Genomic DNA, 21,676 nt, shown 5'->3' with positions numbered 1-21,676 from the left:
CTGAACAAAGAAAGACATCAACATTTTGGATGACATGGTGGTGAGTAAATTATCTGGATTTTTCTTTTAAGAAAATGGAATATTCCTTTAAGTTGAAATGTTACTGTAATATATAAAGCAGTACGTATAAATGACTTAATTTGATTGTAACTTAAAGACGTCTAAAATGTTATACAGTGTACATAATAAAAATGTGTCCGATGAATAAATGTATGAAATTAACTCACTGTAAAAAAAATCTGTAGAAATTATAGTATTACTGGGTATAACTGGCAACAAGCTGCCAGTAACTTACTGTAGATTTTACATTTATGTTTTTACTGGCAACAGTTTGTTCAAAGTTAAATGAAGATGAAACATTTTCAGTCTTTATCTTCTACAGTAAGTTACTGGCAACCAGCTGCATAATTACAGCTAATTTTTAAAGTGTAGAAACTCAAACAAGTCAATTATAAATGGTCGTTTAAAAAAAACTCACACCAGGGGCCCGTTTTTAAAAAAGGAGGTTAAGACCCTGTTTACATTGGAGGATTTGCGTTTTAAAACGGCATTTTAAAATGAAAACGATCCTCGTTTATACTGGCATTTTAAAAAGAATCTTCATCGACACTATACACGACCATAAACGCATGAAACATGCAAAAACTGAGTAACACGGGGTCTCATTTATAAAACTGTGCATAGGATCCTTACTAAAAGTCTATACGCACAAAAGCCAAAAATGCCATATAATGCCAAAAAATATTAAGACTTATAAAAACAAAGCAATGTTCGCTTTATAAATCACAGGTCACATGCAAGTGTGCGAACATGAATCATCCTCATATCGGTACATCAAGCTTATCACACGGTCCATCCGACATTCACCAGAAGTATTTTTCTTATTCAACACAAGTTATTTGAACAAACCTGATAATGCAATGCTTTACCACTGACCTACAGGAGCAGGGTTTTTATTAAACTAAAGATTTCCACCCAAAAGTTAAACTTGTGATGATCAAAGTGTGAAAGAAACAAAATTGTACATGTAAACAGAATATTATATTAATATTGTATATTTTATTAACATTTCTAAGCACACATCACCACTATTTTAAATGTAAAACATGTTAATTAAAAGCATGTTGCAGGAACCATTTACTTTCAGCTTTCAGATAAATTTATAGACAAACAAGATCAATTCAAACAGTAAAACTAACCCACTATCTTGCATTAACTTTAATATTGTCTTTCCTCAATACCAATTGAACGTCACGCTTGACGTAATCACAGTCGGATCAGTTTCACCTGACACCCATTAAGATCATTGGGATCCTGCGGTTCAGATGTAAATCCTTTAATGAGGCTAGGGCTTAAATTTGTACTCAAATTATATTCAACAATTACAACATATCAGAATGACTTCTTTCTTGATATGTGTTTGTTTTAATCTGGCTCTTTTTTTAGTGACACAAGCAGGTAAATTTACATTGTGTGATAGAAGGCCTAGATCCAGATGTAGTATTTGAACTGGAGTGAGGTTGGGTGTTCGCATTGTGTGTTGTTTTTAATGTGCACAATGATGATCTCTAATTCATCTCCTTATAGACGTCACTGTGGATTGTGGCAAAAACTCAATGTCTGTGCGATGGGCTGAAACACAGTCACAAATTGATCCATACTCTCTTCTCCTGGGAGACTGCTCTCCGTCGCAAGTTGCTATCAAACCTGATGGGGCAGAGGCGGTGTTTTATGCTGAATTTGGGGCCTGCACTATTAGGAGGCTGGTAAGTTTAGAGAAATTCATTGTGACCACTACTTGGTTAATGAGTAAGGTAATGCGTTATATTGTATTATCATTGCTCAGCAAATCTGCTGGCGAAGAACTGTTTTATAGATGTTATTTTCAACAGTGGTGTAATGGGTCGTAGACACAAAACGCGAGTTTAATGGTTTGCGCCAATAGATTAAATACAAAGTCAATGCAAAGATACAAATAGATGCAAAGAAAAAAGGCATGCTATTCACTTGTTCATACCACCAGCTACTTCGCTTCCATTGGTAGTCGCTTCCAAAAAGTGCTCATCATTTGCATAAAGTTAAACTTTTTTTAATCACTAGACATGCCCATCCGCTCACTTTCGCTCATGTCGCCAAGCTTTCATTGAAATGAATGACATAACGTCGCTAGTGGTCTGAGTCAAAAGCATCTTTTCGCAAGTTGAAAATTTTTGATGCAGGTGAAAAATTTGCATGACATGAAGTTAAATCACACGTATAATCTACAGTGAGGAACACGAAACGATACTTTGCTTTTGGTGTATATGCAGATTAAGTGACTTGGTTGTACTGAGAAAATCATTTTTCATTTACATTAATGGGACTGTAAGTAGGGTTTTGAGTGTTTTATTAATCAAAATCAATGTCTTTGTTCATAAATATGTCCTCGTTGGTGTCAAATGACCTCGGCCAGTGATCTGACTTGTCTTTGTAAGCTTAGAAATTCTCCTCTTTACTTACATTGAACGGTTAAGTCCAAGGAGGCATCCATAACGTTCCGCCGTATTGATAAACTATAATAGCAGAGAAGGACAAAAAGCACGAGCCTACCAATGCGTTTTCATTCAGAACACGTGAACCAGCTGCAACGGGCAAGGAGATCAGCGATTACATAACGGCTACCGTAGTTGCAACGCACATTTGGAAAGCGGAGGCGCTAGAGAGCACTGTTCGTTTGAATGCAAAATACAATTCCACCACTAGATGGGGGTAAATCCTACTTATTGCCCCTTTAACTAAAAAATAAGTCGTAGGATCGTATGTTGCATTTCAACACTTCTCAGGCTTTCTTCCCATGTATAGGTGACAGTAAGTCAGATTTTATATGAGACCGAGATCACGTCTACCACAACTTCAAAAGCATTACCTGTTTATTACCCTGTCTCCTGTGCTTATGGAAGGTGAGACATTGTCAGTGATTTGTATTAAGATTCAAATGTTAATTTTTGTACCTTGCTAGTGATTAAAACGGCTGTGTTTTTCTTAGGCCAGAAGATTGGGCACCTCCTCAGTATGACCCTCTGCTTTTTCACACACACGGACAAGGAGATCTTAACTTCCACATGGCGCTCATGATGGGTATAAATGCACTTTAAACAAAGCCTTTTATGTGTCTGACTCGTTTCTGAACAGCCTTCATTGTCTAATTGTAGATGACTTCAGCGCTGTGGCGACTTCCACAACATTCTCACTAGGATCAATGATCCCGATCGCTGCTTCAGTAGATCAGCAGTCCCATCAGCCTTTGCTGCTGCTGCTGGAAGAATGCGTGGCCTCCACAACACCAGAACTGGGTCCAGATTCTCAAATTTACCCACTTATTACCAATAAAGGGTATGTGCAGGCTAAGTGTGCTCTTTGAGGAACCACAAATATTTGTGTGCATGTCGACGTGTTTAATCCTTTTTTCTTATCTAAAGGTGTTTGATGGACAGTAAAAAGACAAACTCGAAATTTCTGCCGAGAAGCCAGTTGTCTGAAATCAGATTAAGCCTTCAAGCTTTTAAGTTTGCCATCGGAGAGGATGTGAGTTTTGTTTTGCTTGAATCTAGTTGTTTTGTCTCTCCTTTCTTACTGTCTTTTTTTTCATTCGAAGGTCTACATTCACTGCGAGCTTGTTGCGTGGGACCCAAAAGACCTGGACGGTGGCAAAAAAGCTTGTCAATATGACAGGGCCAACTCAAGGTATGGTTGCTAATTGCATAATAATATTCAATTATTCTCAACTTCTTTCTAACCCTGTCTCTCTTTACAGATGGGTGCTTTTTGATGATCCTTCCCAAAGTTCTCTTTGTAGCTGTTGTGACACTAACTGTCAAGGGAGAAAGAAAAGGGGATTAGCAGCTGGTGAATTTTTTTTTTCCCATTTTGCTTATAATAAATAACTGCGATAATTCTATCCTAACCAAAAGATCTTAGTTTGGTTATAGGTTGGGGGAGATGTTTGTTTAATATGAAATTGTTTAGATGAGGTTTCATTTATACTGACTGCCTGAAAATCATTGCAGAATCCCTAGCTTCGACTTATGTGCTTGGGCCACTGGTTATTGTCGAGAACTCCTGAATGCCCCCTGTAATGAATTTAAAGGTCTGTACATTGTTATTGCTATGGTTGTTGTGTTATGGTTATTGTTATGATTATAGTTATTGTTGATGTTTTTAGGATTGGTGCCTTCAAGCCACTGGAGATGCGAGTCCTAATGGTGGTGTACGACCTGAGTCTCAAACTGTTTTGCAGGATGGAATAAAGTTTGTTATAAAATGGACTTTGCTGCTTATTCACAATCCAACTTTCCCTGCATCTGATGTATATTATGATGAATGCTTTATTTTCTTTGTTGCACAATGGCAAAATATTTCTAAAAAATATTAATCTTTGGGATGTGAAATGGGTGTAGATTGGTTTGGAGATGATATTTACTGATTTCAATTGCAGGCAAGAGCACTTAGACCAAGATAAAACCAAGACCAGAGTGTCTTGAATCAAAACTTGAGCAATAGGTTACTCCACTCAAATGTAAACTGGACAAGAGCCCAAAAGTCAAAAATAAAGCTCAGAGGAGATTTTTATATGTAAGAACGCCTTGATTCATTCAGAAACACAAGACTGCTGTAGAGCCCGGAATACATTGCATGATTTTTGCCATCCTATAAGATCATTACCTTTACACTGTGTGCATGGAGCTTTGGTATGACAAGCATGTAGACTAGCAGTGGTTCACAAACTGGGGGCCCCTGAGATGGTGCCAGGGGGGCCCCAGTGTAATGAAATTTTAGAAAAAAACATGAATTTATTACAAATTGTTTAATTAAACTTCAGAACAATAAGGCTACTAACCAACACCACTACATTGTGTAATGTTTTTAATTCAAGTTAAGTTTTGGAATGTTTTAGGCCATACGTTTTCTTTGGGGGCCCAGGAAGGGATGCACCAAACACAAGGGGGGCGCACGCCGAAAAAGTTTGAGAACCAGTGATGTAGACTGTAAGATGATGATGACGCCTATTAAATCGGAGGCTGCGATGGCTGCGACACACGTTAGCGCAATGTCACCAGCATGTGCTAGTGATAAAACTGGTATACAGGTCATAACTGCAAACACACTGTGTGGTGATCATGTTGAATTTCTAACTGTGGGTTCACACCAGCCGTGGAAGAGGCGGCAAAAACGTGCTACTCGCGCGTAGTTGGACGCTTGAACATTTGAGTTCACTCGCTTCATTCTCGCGTGAAAGCCGCGGGTGAAATTTTAGTCATTCGAGAAATTCACGCGGAAATCCGCGTCATGGGAGGGGCTTCTGCGACTCCGCGGAGACTACACCACTCCGCTCGCTTCCTGTAATCACGTCACTACTACAGCAAGCTCCTGATTGGTTAACGCGGCGCGGAATTCCGCCAACGTTCAGATTTTTGAACTCACGCGTTTCCTGCAGCAACGCCAAATTCATGCGGAACGCACGGCACGCCCCGCGCCTTCCGCGCCATCCGCGCCGCGGCTCCCGCTTGTACCGCGCCGCAGGATGCCTAATCGCGTGTTTGCATTGACTTAACATCCGCGCTTGCCGCCTCTTCCGCGGCTGGTGTGAATGCACAGTAACACTGTCAGAAAACTATCGTAGGCTTTCTTTGGAAGCAATACTGGGAAATGGCAGACAATGAACCTCTCTCCTTGTACAAAATAGGACCATTGATGAAGAGCCACGACTACTGAAATCACCACAATTGTTTCACAATGGCAAACTTTTGTCAGGGACAGCCAAAAACCGTGTAATGTAACCGGGGTTTTAGTTATTAGTTATATCTAATATATAGTATATTGTTTCGTGAAAAAAAACATGCTTTGTTATATTCTTTATGCGCTTTTCCGCAAAAAAGGAAATGATGTGTCAATCACGCAATCATTTTATACACAGAAGCAGCGGTCAGCAGCGCACTGCAAATGGAGCATGTTTGAAAGCACAACGGGTGCTTGATGGATCCGACGACATATCATATGTACTGCAATACGCACTGCATGTGGAGTATGTGTGAAACAGGCGTGTGTCATTAATGTTAATTAACCACCCTAAGACAACAAGAAAATTGTCTAATCTCTAAAAAATATTAATTATAGAAAAGCCGCGTCTGTTGGATCAGTGTGAATTGGCCTTAACAGTGCAGGCAGTAGAGCGGCCACCCCACCATCCCACACACCCCAATATTAACAAACCCGTCTGCATGATGCTTGAATCACAATGCTGTGTTAAAAATTTACTCTGATGGGTCAGATCACACAAATGCAGCTATACCATTTTAATTATAGAATACATATAGACAGCATTTCTTTAAATACAGATTTTTACCTTTTTATCACCATGTGGTGTTTTATTGTACCTTTTCGCCTCACAGTGTCAAAATGTTAAGTGTTAATTTTCTATCTGTAAACAGAACAGTGTTCCTTAAGTGTCATCTCAGAAATACACACCAGGTTGTGCGATATTTAAATACACAGGCAATGGCGCCCTCTACTGGAAATTTAAACGAACAATACTACTGAGAGGACGGCCTCTTTCTTCGGTATGTTTCAGTTAAGTTAACATAAAAAGCTTGTCAGTCAATCAGTTAACTATGTACAATTAGTCAAACAATAAACCACTGTGGTGCGCGATATTCAGTATTTCTGATGACATGGATTGGTTTCACTGTAATAACTGTTTTCTGAGAGGAGGAAAACCGTTTGTAGTGTCCAGCTGTGGTCATATATTTTGTGAGGACTGCATTAATACAAGTGAGTGCGGTATTTTTTGCTTTTAACTTACACGACTTATTTATTATCATTTTGAACCTAGCAGTGATTAATGAAAACATTGTTCAATTATCTTACAGAGTTTACCGGTCAGTGCAGAGTGTGTCATGCTAACTGTAACTACTTACCAATATCTGATCAGGTGAGTCCAAATAAACAAACTGTAGATTATCAATAACGACATAGCGGTCACGGTAAACCTAAATATAATTTCATTATGAAAGCGGGTCACATGGCAGTTCATGGCCGTTTCTCAATCGGAAGGCTGAGTCCTTTGTACGTCGCATTTGTAGGCTGCATACGTCATCAAGATTATTTCAGAATATTAACAATTATAAAGTTGACAATTACTTTTAGTTAATCGTAAATTGTTGTAATATGTTTATGACTTGCGAATGTAATGTAATGTTAACTTAAATAAACCAGGCTTGATGACGTATGGAGCCTGCATATGCGACCTTCGCAGGCTGCAGCCTTCGGATTGAGAAGCGGCCTATGGGTCCTGTATGAACAGAGCTACGTGGAGTTGTGAACGTGATAACATTAGTGTCACACCTATAAGTCATAAGGGTTGTCCTGGTTTCTTCATATTTTTTTTATTTTTCTATAATTTGTTTAAAGATGAAACCTCAGGAGAAGATGTTTTTCACAGATCCAGTGAAGCTCCTACAGACCCGACTGGAACCTATTGCACAGGTATAAGTCATTTATATTAAATACACTTTATTTATTCTCATCATACAGGTGCTGGTCATATAATTAGAATATCATCAAAAAGTTTATTTATTTCACTAATTCCATTCAAAAAGTGAATATTGTATATTATTCATTCAAATGTTTATTTCTTTTAATTTTGATAATTATAACTGACATCTAAGGAAAATCCCAAAATCAGTATCTCAGAAAATTAGAATATTACTTAAGATCAATACAAAGAAAGAATTTTTGGAAATCTTGGCCAACTGAAAAGTATGAACATGAAAAGTATGAGCATTTACAGCGGTAAATACTTAGTTGGGGCTCCTTTTGCCTGAATTACTGCAGGAATGCGGCGTGGCATGGAGTTGATCACTCTGTGGCACTGCTCAGGTATTATGAGAGCCCGGTTTGCTCTGATAGTGGCCTTCAGCTCTTCTGCAATGTTGGGTCTGGCATATCACATCTTCCTCTTTACAAAGCCCCATGTTTATGGGGTTAAGGTCAGGCGAGTTTGCTGACCAATCAAGAACAGGGATACCATGGTCCTTAAACAGGTAAACTGGTCCTGTTGGAAAATGAAATCTGCATCTCCATGAAGTTGGTCAGCAACAGGAAGCATGAAGTGCTCTAAAACTTCCTGGTATACGGCTGCATTGACCTTGAGCCTCAGTAAACGCAGTGGACCAAACTCAGTTGACTCTTTTTATATCTCCCCCACATTTTTGAATGGGTTTTGTTTCACAATCCTCTCCAGGGTGTGGTTATCCCTATTGCTTGTACACTTTTTCGTACCACATCTTTTCCTTCCCTTCGCCTCTCTATTAATGTGCTTGGACACAGAGCTCTGTGAACAGCCAGCCTCTTTTGCAATTACTTTTTGTGTCAGCAGTCTTCCCCATGATTGTGTAGCCTACAGAACTAGACTAGGAGACCATTTAAAGGCATTTGCAGGTGTTTTGAGTTAATTAGCTGCTTAGAGTTTGACACCCGATGTCTTCAATATTGAACCTTTTCGCAATATTCTAATTTTCTGAGATACTGAATTTGGGATTTTCCTTAGTTGTCCGTTATGATCATCAAAAGTAAAAGAAATAAACATTTGAAATATATCAATCTGTGTGTAATGAATGAATATAATATACAAGTTTCACCTTTTGAATGGAATTAGTGAAATAAATCAACTTTTTGAAGACATTGTAATTATATGACCATCACCTGTATTTAACAAATACAATTTTGCCTGTTATAAATTGATGAGATTTATATTTGTTTCAGATTGCTATTTTTCAGAAAAAGCAGAAAGAGCGTGTGATAGCTTTCTATAAAAGTAAATCTGCAGAGCTGGAGCGAAGACTAAAAGAAGTCAATGATCAGTATTTCAGGTGATCGATATGTCTCATTGTCTTAAGATATTTCCAGTGTTGCTTAAAAATTGCCCATTTTATTTATAATATTTACTTGTGCCTTATTTAAGGCAAGTGTCTGAGATGAAAAGAGAGAATGAGGAGCTCAAGAAACCTCTTTCTCAAAGGAGGGTGAGAAATGATTGCTTTTTTGTGTATTTGTGCATTTATGACCCACTATTGCACTTCCACTTTCTTCAAATGTTTCTTCTGTGTTTCTGTCTTCACATAGACATCTCCGGGGACGTTTCCAATTAATGGGTAAATACAGATAATTGATTTTATGTATGTGCATAAACTGCCAAAAAATGACTTTTTACTAAGTACTTTTGTTTTATTTTCAGTACAAATATCTAAAAAATTCTTAAATCGAGATGTAAGAAAAGAAGTCTTTTTTAGACAAAAAGTTAAAAAAAAATTCTTGAATTAAGTGTTTAAGAAAAAAGTTAAAGATTAGCAGATTTTATGTTTGTTTTAAGCACAAATTCACTCAAAAAAAAAAAACATTTGTCTAAAAAGACTTTATTTTCTCAGGTCATTTTCCTCATCAAGGAAAGAAGACAAAAATACTAAGAAAGAAAGTTAAAAGTTTTTTGCAGTGTATGATGTGTGTCATCATATATTGTTATATATGACATAATAGGGTGGTTTCCCGGATAGGGTTTAGATTAATCCAGGACTAGGCCTTAGTTATATTAGGACATTTAAGTAGTTTTTACAGACAAACCTTACAAAAAACAATGCTTGTGTGCATCTTGCGACAAAACAATGACACTGATATATGTTTAGATATGTCAGTACAAGATGTTTTTAAATTAAGGCAGCCCAAACATGCAGTTTAATCTGGGACTTGGATAAACCCTGTCTGGGAAACCGCCCCAAAACGTTAGGTTTTTAGGTTACATATGAATCTTTCTGTATATAGAGGTACTCCACGGATGACACTCCCGGTGGCTGTGACATCACCAGGTACTTCAAGTTTCATAGCTTGAGAAATAAACTTCACCTATTAAATATATATATAAGACTTTAATGCTTTATATGTTGCGTTTTTACATTTTCACAGTCACACCACGCTCTAGAGCTGTCAGGTAGATTGTATTATATAATCACAATCATTGTATTCACTTTCATTTTTCTCCTCAAACATACTGAAATGTTTAACTTTTTCTGACTTTGTTACACAAGTGACACTTTGGAGAGATTTAGACATTCAAGACTTGGCATGACGGTGGGTTTTTTTAAGTATGGTTATCTGTCAGATACACAATCATATTAAAATAATCAATCATCATGTGACTGCATGATTTACAATTTATTTGTATGCCCCAGACTCCCACAGGTTCATCCATCTCTATGTCAAGCGTGAGTTCAGTGCATGAACATGGTGTTAGTAAGTATAGTAATAGTAACAATGTGTATCATCATGACGTAAACATTGAGTTATTTATATTGGAAGATCACATTGTTCATGCTTATTATGTTCTTATCTTAAGGAACACCCAGTTCAGTTCAGACCCCCACAAGGTATCGCGTTTTATTCATTTTATAGACTAAGAAGTTATATGACTAAACACATTGACATTCCGTTTGCTATTTGTAGGTCCCAACATACAACACCAAACAACTTTCAGCTCCAGTTATTGGCTCGACCTACACCGCAGTCACCACGGCCATGAAACGTGGATGATCGTTTGTAGGTCTTTCATTCAAGTTATTTGAAAGCCACCTTATAATGGCCCTCACTTGTTCTCGCACTTACTGTTCAATTATTAACAAAATTGAAATGACATAAATAAAACTTACTTTTAAGTGGATATTAAAATGCAAATAACAGAGAAAAATTAAATGTGATGATCAAAAATATCAGTTTAGATTTTTTTGTAATTACAAAAGGATGTGAGAAGTAAAGCCATCAAATGGAAGTAAATTTAGTCCAGTTTATTTTCAATTATACCACAGGGCTCTTAAATGCTTTATTCTGATTGGTTGAGAAATGTTTACGCAGGTATGCATTATTTTCAATAAACGCACACCTAACCTGTCAAATAGTATCTTAGTAAATTTACTATCATTTCAGGTTGTTTGTGTACAAAAACGGACACTTAAAAATGTATTTTTCATAAATCTGTTAATCAACATCAGAACTGAAAACTTCCAAATGTTTACAAAATTTCCATGATTTTAACTCTTTAAAGGTGCAGTGTGTAATTTTTAGAAGGATCTCTTGACAAAAATGCAAAATAATATACAAAACTATATGATCAGCGGTGTATAAAGACCTTTTTTTATAAATCGTTATGTTTTTATTACATTAGAATGAGCTGTTTTTATCTACATACACCAAGGGTCCCCTTACATGGAAGTCGCCATTTTGTGCCGCCCATGTTTCTACAGAAGCCCTTAATGGACAAACTTTTTTTACTAAGTTGTCTCCGATGATAACATGTTTGTCCAGTGGCGGCTACTGTAGCTTCTCTATGCGTTTTAAAAGCGAGGGGAGAGCAGTGGACTGAGCCGTTGGTTGCAACCTCACCACTAGATGCTGCTAAAATGTACACACTGCACCTTTAATTGTCTAGTTCATAAGTGGTGTCACTGATCTGGGGAAAAACACACAAATTGACAGATTTTCAATATAAAAAGTGATTGTGGACTGTTTTTTTCACATGCTCGGGTAAAAACATTGGCCTTGATGCAATTTTGATGCATCAGATACATTTTTTTCTCCCTCATTTACAGTTTTTGCCCCATTGACTTAGCAAAAGGAAAAACCGCCAACAATCAAGAATGCATGATTATATGGTTTTATTGCTTTTTCATTATAATGGAAGTCAATGGGCAAAAAAAGCCACAAACAATCAAATTAGGGGGAAAAATGATGCTGCACAAAAACTAAAAATGCATCAAAGCCAATGTATTTACCAATTTTTGGCATCCCCTAGACTGTGAAAAAGGTTTTAAAAAATCCGGTCCACATTCACTCTTTATATTGAAAATCGGTCATTTTGTGTGTGGTTTTTTTTTCATCAAATTAGTGACACCACTTACGAACTTGGAAATTAAAGAGTTAAAATTATGGAAATTTTGTAAGCATTTTGTAGTTTTGATCAGTACTGAGAGTGATTAACAGATTTATGATTTTTTTTATAAAAAATATTAATCTGATAACTTTTGCAGCCGTTTAATTTAGTGGCTTTTTTGTACACAAACAACCAAAAGGGTAGTAAATTTGCTCAAAATATGTGTCAATATAAGATTTGTCACCAAAAATCATTCCATTTGCTGCAAACACAGAGAAAGTTGTGGCCAAATTAAGACATAAAAAAGGCCTCAACAACCCATAAGGGTGAAAATAAGCACCAGATCAATGTCTGTGGTAACCGTGGTATAAGCGAAATAATTGACTCCAGTCCTTGACCTTAGGTGTGCATTACTTTCGAATAATTCAACGGCCCGTCATCAATTATTCCGTACTTAAAATAGAAACAAACTAAAGATACGCTGTGAACATAATGAGAAGAAATGTTGTCTTGACAAATACCTCATTTTTATTTACTGTATCATTAGATATAACAACTGTACTGTGGTCCCTTCGTTATCAAAGAAGATTGATCACAAAACTGACATCATGGATTGCTATAATCCTAAAGATTTTCTACAAACTTTGGCATACAAAGAAATATTGCTTTGTGTTGCTTCGCAATATTGCTCTTATTCTAACTTTAGTTTTTATTTGCTGTGGAGATAAGAAGTCTTTTAATGAAATGCTTACACACAACGAAGTATAAAGACCAGAAAAACGGATCAATAAAAAAACTCAACTAAGTGCGGAATGTTAAAAAAAGTATATTGTAAACTTACAGTAAAATTAATCTGTTTAAGAGGGAACTGTTACACAGTGCCATAAGCTTAAAAATTACACACTTTAAAGTTATCAATGCTCTCTAAAGTAACTCGTCCAAACAGCTAAACTAGTACAGGCCTACAAGCGGGACCAAGTTTACGTAATAAAGTAACTTGTTTGTGTATCATGTCAGTTCTAAGAAGCAGCCAGTATTGACAACAATACATATAATACTAACATAAAAACAGCCAGTGTATACATCACAAGAAAAATAATTGATAGTGAATGGACTACAATAGTTTGCATTTTCAATACTGCCATTTGGATAACTGATCAGGTAGTAGATACTACCGACTTTTTAACATGATGAGAAAAATAAATGAAACAAACGGTTCCTGTTCTCCAACCCTTGCAGATTAAACGACTCACAGCAGATTAACAGACAACTACATGAGTACAAACATAGTTTTCTTCTTTATATTATTCGTCAGTCAATAACATTGAGTTCTACATCCAGTGTATTACTGTCTTTGGAGGCAAACCAGTCCCGCACCTGCTGATAGCTCATTTTTGACTTTCGGCACAGACCGTCAAGGTCTTTCTCCTGCAGTGGTCCAAACTGTCTGTAATACAGCTCCAGAGGACTGAAGTCTGTACAATCCATTGGTGACTTTTGTAATTTCGGTGCACTGTTTCCTTGTGACTTGCGTTTTCTGCTCGCTTCACTTGCTAAAGATCCACTTGAATCAACAGCAGTCCCCCCGCTTTGCGTCAACGCTATCTCTGCAAGCACTTGGTCTCGTACATTAGCGTGGACCCAGCGTACGTGGCCGTTTTTTACAGCGTATCGCGTGTCTCCGAACCATTGGATGACATCGGCACGAGGTAAACACGTCAGTTCTACTATCTGCGTGTACTCTTCGCTCTTTGGCCAAGGGCAGCGCTGAAAGTAGTCCTTTAGCATTGCCAGCTGCTCTTTTGTTTTTCTTGGTCGCCCACCTGATGTTAACACTAAAGGTGAAGACTGGTCAGTGGAGTCATGTGGGGTGTTTGCTTTGACAGGACGTGCAGATTTTAATGATTGCGGCCTCACTAACTGCTTTTTAGATGGGGTTACAGATGGAGAAGAGGAGGAAGTGGGTGCAGCTGACTCTGGAGGTGTCATACAATGTCCTTCACTGTCCACTTCGCTTCCAACTTCATTATTCTCGCCTTTCTCTGGACAGTTTGCGGCGTCTACTCCTGGTGCTCCTTCAAATGCCTCAAGAGTGTTAGACAAAAAGAGCTGGAAAAACTGAGAGTCCCGTGAGCGGTTTTTTCGCGCCCCTTTCAAACGAGCCTTTTCGCTATCGGTGTGCTGTATTGTGTTGACTTTTTTAGTGGTGAGCGAAAGCGGCTGAAGCTCCTGAGATGATAGACTTGACATGGTTTCATTTTCTCCTCGCGTAGCAGGGTAGGACGCCGCAGCTGATGCCCCCCTACCGTTTCGCAGCTGGTACCGACTGTCGCTAAACCATTTTCGAATGTCATTACGACTTAAACCCGTCTCTTCTTGTAACCGCTGGAGCTCGGTCTCGTCAGGCCAGTTCTCCCGGAGAAAACTTTGACGCAGAGCAGCTAACTGGGCTTTAGACTTTTTGTAGCGGCTGTGCCGTGGCTGCTCGGACCCAACTGAAGACTCCACAGAAGTAGGTGGCGTGGATGCCTGAGGTGTTTCTGACACTTCCACTGGTTGACGGTAGTAGTACGAATCCTGAGGAGCTGGTAGAGATGAACGAAAACGCGAAGCAGCAGGAGAGAGCTTTGTTGGTTGCGGGCTTTCATTTTTATGTCTTTTGTGAGGCGACTGTGGGCTGTGTGTTAGATCTTCTACGTGATCTTTAGGTGTCCCTTCTATTTTCTTTAAATCATCGAATTCGTTCTTCCTCTTTGTCTTGCTTTCATTCTCGCTCACATATTCGGTCCTGGCCAGCTTGAGCCGTGTCTCTTCAATATCCTCTGACGCCCAGCTGATACCATACTTGATGCGCTGCACCATAAACCAGACCTTGACTTTATCGAGTGGAAGATCACATACGCGGGCCAGGGTGCTGACCTCTTGAGATGTTGGGTAGGGGAAAATATTAAAGGCCTGTACCAACTCCGGTATAGTATCCAGCTCACGTGTTTGGTCTGATTGGGTCCACACTAGCTTTAGGCCCTCGGATACCAGTGGAAGACATATTACAGAGTTATTATTGGTGCTGAAGCTCACACTGCCACTGCTGTTGCTTTCCCGCTGCCTGCGACTGCTGGGGCTAGGGTGTTCCTTTCCGTTAGAGTTGTGGTGGTGTGGTGATTTCCCATCTTGTCTTTTTGATGGCATCCCTTTAGGAGCGACAACCTTCAAGCCATGGTAACTCTGCGTCGCCATCAGAGATGTCACTGTTAGGATGACAAAGAAACTTGAGTTAGATGACAATTAAGAAAATGTACATATTGGAAATGTAAGCGTAGGATATTTAAAGGTGTTTTTACTGTGTTTTTTTGTGTGTTGGCCAAGTACACTCTTAAAATGAAGGTGCTTAAATGGTTATTCACAGCAATGCCATAGAACAGGGATGGGCAACTTCGGTCCTGGAGGGCCAATGTCCTGCAGAGTTTAGCTCCAACCATAATTAAACACACCTGAAGCATCCAATTAAGGTCTTACTAGGCATACTAGAAACTTTTAGGCAGGTGTGCTGAGCAAGTTGGAGCTAAACTCTGTAGGACACCGGCCCTCCAGGACCGAAGTTGCCCATCCCTGCAGTAGAAGTAACAATTTTGGTTCCTCAAAGAACCATTCAGGTTCTTTAAAGAATTTTTTCCCCTTTTAATACTCTGAAGAACCTTATATTTCTGTTTTGTGAAACAGAAATGTTATTCAGATGGTAAAGGTTCTTAATTTTTCTGTGGCATCGCAAAGCACCCCAATTTTTTATATAGCGCAAATACATTTTTGGTCAATATTAAACAATGCAATATTCAAAAGAGTAAAATACTGTATAAATTCAGTAGACATTTGCTTTTAGGAGCTGTTTATACCTGGTATTAAGATGCGTTTTGGTCAATTGGATCACAAGTGAACGAGAGAGACACATTCACGTTTACACCTGGTATTTTAATCTCTGGTATTTTAGTCTCTCTTGTCCACTTTCGACCGCTTCTGTCCTGATTTTCTAAGGGGATGGTCTGTGGAGAGTGTTAGCGAGTCCCCCGCTTTCGTTTAAACACGAGCAGGAGAAATTACGGATTTAAATTGACACAAACTTATATTATGTCACAATCCGCTGTTTGTGTTAGTAATTATGCTTCACAGTGTTTTGTACATGAAATAAGTTTGTGCAACTTTCACACGCTTGCAAAATAAAACAAATAAAAGGGGCGGAGAGCAGCCGCTTCAGTTTTATCGTGCTGAATACCGTGGGTTTGCACAAGAAGTCATGTCCGAAGGAAAAACATTGTGCTCAGGACATCCCCAGTACGCAGAGAGTAGGTGGTCTTTTGTGGCTGCTCAAACACATTCGACCACATGCGCGTCTACATCACAAAAGCAATCTGGTCGAATGCGTTTTCTACTACCTCTGAATGTGGTCAAAAGTGGACGAGCTCAAAGCGTTTTACACCCTGTTTACACCAGTTTTTAGCGCCGTCCACTTGTGATCCAATCGACCAAAACCCTAATACCAGGTGTAAACAGCCTCATAGGCTGCTTTCCGAAATCGCATACTGTGACATTAGGTACTGAATTAGATGAAGTACCTACTCATCGACTGTTAAAACAGTAGTTACTATATGGATAGTATGAATCAATGAGTATGTTTACATGCACAGAATAAGCGGATAACTATCAAAAATCTGCTTATTAACTGTTTTCATGCGTTTACATGCAAATCAATAAACCGGCTACGCAGACAACTGCGTTTACATGGGACTTGGAGATTTGTCAGGTTTCTCGCAGGTAGTGACGTCATCGCCTATAGTACATAATAGTCGATCAAAAGCCGAAGGCATATCTGTCTTAAGCTATATTGTTTTATCTCTTTTCATGTCTCCAGAACCTGTAAATATAACATCAGTTTTTGTTTTCGCAGTTTCTCTGCCAACTGCTTTAGTCGAGTGGAGACTTTTATGCGTTACTTTGCGCTTACTTTCGCGTCTGACGTTTATCTTTCACACATGGAGACATGCGCACATGGACAAAACCGTGAGAAAGCCGGTTAAGCCATTTACATGCCACGCAAAATCGGGGTAATGAGCAAAAAACTACCTGTGCCGATCCGTTTTTGTTTACGCCGTTTATTGGCTTTCCCCGATTAAAGAAAACCATTTTACGGGTTTACATGACCCCACGTGTTATCAGTTTATTAAGAATAATCGGCGTAAGACTCAATTTGGATGTACTACGTCTGCCATGTTGATACATCACGTGACATATGTCGTCATAACAAGATGTTAGTCGTAAACTGGAACGACGTTTAACAAGCACAATTTAACAACAAGGGCGGCTGTTTAATATACTGTATGTATTTGCGTTTGAATAGAGCTGCGTTACCGTTTTCAAGAATTTTTTTATAAAACAACGCCCCTACATCTTCTTCTTTGTTGGAAAACTCCTCTCCCGGGGAACACGGGATAGCAAGGCATCTTGCCGGAAGTCGTAGGTCATCCGGGTACTTTTTTCGAGTACTATGAATTTGGACATACTACTCGCCTCACCTTCTGTTTATTGCCTACTATATAGTATGGAAGTAAGCAGTTTTGGACGCAGCCATAGCGTCTTCTCTGTTTTAAGGACAGGGTCAAAGGTTAAGAATGAAACAAGTCAGAACAACACAAAGATTTACTGATTGTTTGATGATGAAGAGAGGGAGTACGTTCTTATGTTTACTTTTTGCCAAAATAGAGATTTGGAAAAGGGGAAGACATTACGTAAGCTGGATTCAAACCAAGGTCACATGTACTGCACACCATGTACCCAGCACGTTTTTGCTTTCTGAACAGTTTGTAAAAATCCTCACTATTATGATCTTTGTGCATCACTGGTAAGACTTGTGAGGTTGGAATGCGAGGGGGTTGTGTCTGTTAGTTGTTGTCGACGGGCACATGGAAGGTGTGGTGCGGTGTGGGGGGTTAATGGTTAAAGTTCCAGTTTGTTTTGGGTCGGTCGAATATACAACAAACTTTACTCTGATCATTTTTTTTCGGACATTAGCATTATTGATGTTTATCGCACAACAGACCTGGCAGCTTTCTGCACGAAAGTCATCAAACGGCTACTTTACGGCCAGTCTGGTCATTGACTTTCCTCTCTAAAGTTGAAAGAAGGACAGATGTCACCCCTTCCCCCTGTTTTTCACTTCCACACATTAGCCTTTTATTAAAGCCCGTCGTATGCACTACGCCCGGCAATCCACACCCAACCCCCACTACGGCAGACTCGAGCGAAAGAGAAATGGGGGGCCTGCCCTTCACAGCTCTCTTGCCCCTTTCCTGTGCACGTAATGGTCCACTTCCCCCGTTTGCCTAACCCTGAAGAACCCCATATAGAAGCGCGTTTAACCTTCCAACAGATGGTAAAGGACTAGTATCAGCATGTCTACGTTAAATAAAGATAACTAAAGTGCTGCTATTTGTCGAGCTGATTTGTTTGTCCGTTTTCGCATTTTGCATACTCTGCACATTTTGATCTTCTTGCAATCATGATCAAAAGTAGCACGTGCATTCTGCTTTTCTTCTTACGCTATTTTATTTGTATGGTCCATTTAACAGGTAAAATAAATACATAAAATGTATAAAAAGTTGAGGAGGGACACAACACTGATATGAACTTAGTCCTGACCAAAACACTACCTATTTGTTAACTACCAAAGTAAGTTACATTACCATGAGTTCTGGCTTATTCGCTTAAATCACTGATGAGCTATGACGGACAGAAATAAAATCTTGGCAAAAGTTTATTTAGTTAGTGACACAGACCTACGTGGGCACAGTTAGGCAATAGTGCTTGGAAAAGTGCTCCCAATGTTGGGCAATTTCCCACCATACGCAACGAGCCGTCCAGTCATCTACAAAATAAGTCGGAGGCGAACTTGACAGGATAAATTCCCGACCGCCTGCGGTGACCTCATTTATCAGATGATGACTTACAATGACGCGACTGAGCGTAAAGTCCCCTCAAGCTGGGTATTTAGGGCTACCACAAAAATGTTTATTACAATGTTTAGAAAGTAAACAAAATTGTACACACTGAAATATTCATATTAAAATAAACTCGTGGTAACTTAAGAAGTTTAGTAAATTACGTCAGCGGCGCGGTGTTTGTCCATGAGGTCTGTATAATCAGCTTATCTGGAGAACTTTTGACGCAGGTCGCGGGGTGTCTGAGATCAACACAGTCTACATATCACGAAAACAACAGTACGCAGGTATAAAACCACTATAGGCGGATGCTTTTGTATATAAAAACACGACTTTACGCGGCCATAACGGCGTTTTGTACACCGGTGCTCTTTTGTGGCGTACTAGGAGCCGCACAGGCGCACTCAGTTGGTTACGCTTCAGTAACGCGCATAAACAAACTCGGTGTTAAATGGCCACACAGTTGAACCACCGAAACGCGAACTCCCCCTTTAATCCCTCACAAAACAAGTGCTTTAAATAATGTAAACACGCAGCACGATGCAAAACATAACAGTCTGACCGCCTCGTGAGGCTTTTAAGACCCGACAACGAGCTTCGGAAACATTTACACTCGCTTTAAAAACTTGTAAACTGTATACGCGACTAGCGTGAAGCATTTCAATCCACTCACCGCTTTAATATCTCACGAGGCTGTGCGTAGATACAGCACTTCAGCTGCTCTGTTGCGTCCGTTGTCGCTTTTGTTCTGGAAATCCCAAAGTGTTTTTCGCCTGTCCGGTCAGACTGAGAGGATCAGGAGCTTGGGTCCAGCCCCCCTCTTTCTCATGCAATGACGGTGCCGTGAACGTGCAGCTCCAATCCAGGGAGCAGAGGGACGGGAGGAGTGAGGAGGAGGAGCACTCCTGAAACTCAGCCAGCCATGCCTGTGAATCTGCCCTTTCCATCTGTGATGATGGGAATACTACCACACCAAGTTTAGGCTATTCCGGTAAGGATGCGAACTTTCAATGCAACTCTTTAAGGATGTGGGTTACTTGAATCGTAAAATAAAATGCAATAAAAATATAATTGTTCATATTTTCGTTTTTGTGTGGATACACTTAGATATAATAATTGGGATTTTGAGTTGTGTCTGTAGTTTTCCATTGTTGAAGTTGTTAAAAACTATGAGAAAACATGCTAACATTTAATTATTTAAGAAAAAATTTAATATCAGGATACATGTTATAAATATCACAATGAAACGTTGACAAGCAGTTTCAATTCTTACGTAATTTGAAATGCAACAAGATACTCAATAAAACTAAACTGTACTTAGATTTTTATCCTCCTGAGAACCAGAAAAATAAAGTTATAGAAATTTTTTTTCTTTTAACCCTCATAAGCACCTATTTTCCTGTATACGTTAAAGTCCTTGGGGTTAAAAATGACCCCAGAGATTAAAAGAGAGTGATTACAAAAAATATATACATTTTTAATAATACAAATAATATATACTTTTTTTAGTTTACTTCCCATCTATACATTAATGCTGTGTTTTGGGAGATATGAAGTACTTTTGTACCCGTTTACCACTCAATTCCTCAACTACACTATTAGCTTGCCTGAAAAATATCAAATTTTTATGAAAAATTCACATAAATTATGATCTAAATTTTAGACATTGATCCAGATGTTATGTGTTGAATTCGGCCATTTGGTGTTAAGAAAAAAAGTTTTATGGTTACAGTTTAGGAAATAAATCACTTCGACCAGCAGATGCCCGTAGAGACTCATTCATTTTACTGGATGTGGCCAACTGCTCAACATCACCACTTTAGTGATACTTTTGTGAATTTTTGTATATATAAACATTAGAAAGGACATTAAAAATAAATATTATTTCAAATAGTAGAATTTTTTGTAGTTTTTTATGCATTTTTACAAAATGCCACAGAAATTTGACTGAGTGTAAGTGTGTGTGTGTGCACGCGGTTTGTCTTTTTGTGTGTCTCTTTATGTGTGTGTAAGTTTTACTGTGTGTGTGTGTGTGTGTGTGCTTTGTTTTGCATCTGTGGCTGTTTTTGCCAAATTCTGTAAAATAAAATGCTCTCTGTGGCAGTCATACCTGTATGTGTGATTGAGCATGTCTTTTCTATATTGCATTTGTGCTCTAGTACCAGGCCTACCTTTCTGTGTTAAAATGTCCAGATTTATGGTATATGCATAGATTTTTTTTAAATGAATAACAAGAATTTTTTTTTTGCATTTCCCATTCATTTCAATTGGGCTTCAAAGGGCTTCTTTTGGTAATTTTTTTTCACACCTATAGACCCCTTCAAGGTTTGTATACATTGAATGAATATCGGGTGCGCACGCAGCATGGGGCCAAGCTGTTCATACCATTTAGGCTTTCTAGTTTAATCTAACAGGGCTGAAAAATGATGACTTACCTCAAATGAAGTAAGCACTACTAACACAAGCCTCTTTGATCTTTGCATTGTTTGCGTCTGCATGTTTAATTGCTTGCAGCCGCAGATGTTGTATTTTTTGTTTTTGAGATTCTGCAGGAATCCCAAAAAACGTAACGGCAGACCTGGTGCGATTTTCAAAACCCACGACGCAAGTAGGCATTTTTGACGATACCGAATAATACGCAACTCAATCTGCTGTAATGACTTTTCTGACCCCGACATGCGCAGTGGGAACCGCCTGTGACATGAACTATTGAGGGTCTATTTAGAACGACCGAATCAAG

At 38.8% G+C, this 21,676-nt stretch overlaps 3 protein-coding genes across 3 annotated transcripts; 2 read left to right on the top strand and 1 right to left on the bottom strand.

The window, feature by feature from the left end:
• Positions 1-1,298: 1,298 nt before the first annotated feature.
• Positions 1,299-4,304, top strand: zp3f.1 (zona pellucida glycoprotein 3f, tandem duplicate 1). The gene is made up of 10 exons (XM_055203925.2): positions 1,299-1,458; positions 1,588-1,766; positions 2,842-2,939; positions 3,026-3,117; positions 3,192-3,372; positions 3,459-3,564; positions 3,635-3,723; positions 3,794-3,885; positions 4,047-4,126; positions 4,202-4,304. The coding sequence occupies exons 1-9, from the start codon at positions 1,398-1,400 to the stop codon at positions 4,100-4,102; spliced, it is 954 nt and encodes a 317-aa protein (XP_055059900.2). The 5' UTR covers positions 1,299-1,397; the 3' UTR covers positions 4,103-4,126; positions 4,202-4,304.
• A 2,247-nt stretch (positions 4,305-6,551) lies between these two features.
• On the top strand, positions 6,552-10,791 carry LOC129441842 (E3 ubiquitin-protein ligase RNF212B). The gene is made up of 12 exons (XM_055201561.2): positions 6,552-6,807; positions 6,906-6,967; positions 7,447-7,521; positions 8,800-8,906; positions 8,999-9,059; positions 9,160-9,188; positions 9,853-9,896; positions 9,994-10,018; positions 10,116-10,158; positions 10,260-10,320; positions 10,424-10,454; positions 10,531-10,791. Exons 1-12 carry the CDS (start codon positions 6,708-6,710, stop codon positions 10,604-10,606), a joined length of 714 nt encoding a protein of 237 aa, XP_055057536.2. The 5' UTR covers positions 6,552-6,707; the 3' UTR covers positions 10,607-10,791.
• Positions 10,792-12,455: 1,664 nt separating this feature from the next.
• homeza (homeobox and leucine zipper encoding a) lies at positions 12,456-19,888 on the bottom strand. Its single transcript, XM_055201556.2, has 2 exons — positions 19,610-19,888; positions 12,456-15,198 (listed from the first exon to the last, which is right to left on the bottom strand). The coding sequence occupies exon 2, from the start codon at positions 15,185-15,187 to the stop codon at positions 13,262-13,264; it is 1,926 nt and encodes a 641-aa protein (XP_055057531.2). The 5' UTR covers positions 15,188-15,198; positions 19,610-19,888; the 3' UTR covers positions 12,456-13,261.
• Between the last annotated feature and the right edge of the window lie 1,788 nt (positions 19,889-21,676).

The sequence above is a fragment of the Misgurnus anguillicaudatus genome, chromosome 2 (assembly GCF_027580225.2).
Source record: "Misgurnus anguillicaudatus chromosome 2, ASM2758022v2, whole genome shotgun sequence".
NCBI classification, from domain to species: domain Eukaryota; kingdom Metazoa; phylum Chordata; class Actinopteri; order Cypriniformes; family Cobitidae; genus Misgurnus; species Misgurnus anguillicaudatus.
The sequence above is the reverse complement of the archived record's forward strand: the minus strand, read 5'-3'. Positions and strand labels throughout refer to the sequence as shown.

Bases quoted from the DNA above. Each gene is read 5' to 3' on its own strand.
- homeza (XM_055201556.2), bottom strand. From the start codon at position 15,187: ATGGCGACGCAGAGTTACCATGGCTTGAAGGTTGTCGCTCCTAAAGGG.
- zp3f.1 (XM_055203925.2), top strand. From the start codon at position 1,398: ATGACTTCTTTCTTGATATGTGTTTGTTTTAATCTGGCTCTTTTTTTA. The intron at 1,767-2,841 runs GTAAGTTTAGAG...TCCCATGTATAG, and splicing joins CCTGCACTATTAGGAGGCTG to GTGACAGTAAGTCAGATTTT. The intron at 3,118-3,191 runs GTATAAATGCAC...GTCTAATTGTAG, and splicing joins CCACATGGCGCTCATGATGG to ATGACTTCAGCGCTGTGGCG.
- LOC129441842 (XM_055201561.2), top strand. From the start codon at position 6,708: ATGGATTGGTTTCACTGTAATAACTGTTTTCTGAGAGGAGGAAAACCG. The intron at 7,522-8,799 runs GTATAAGTCATT...TATTTGTTTCAG, and splicing joins GACTGGAACCTATTGCACAG to ATTGCTATTTTTCAGAAAAA. The intron at 10,019-10,115 runs GTAGATTGTATT...TTGTTACACAAG, and splicing joins CCACGCTCTAGAGCTGTCAG to TGACACTTTGGAGAGATTTA.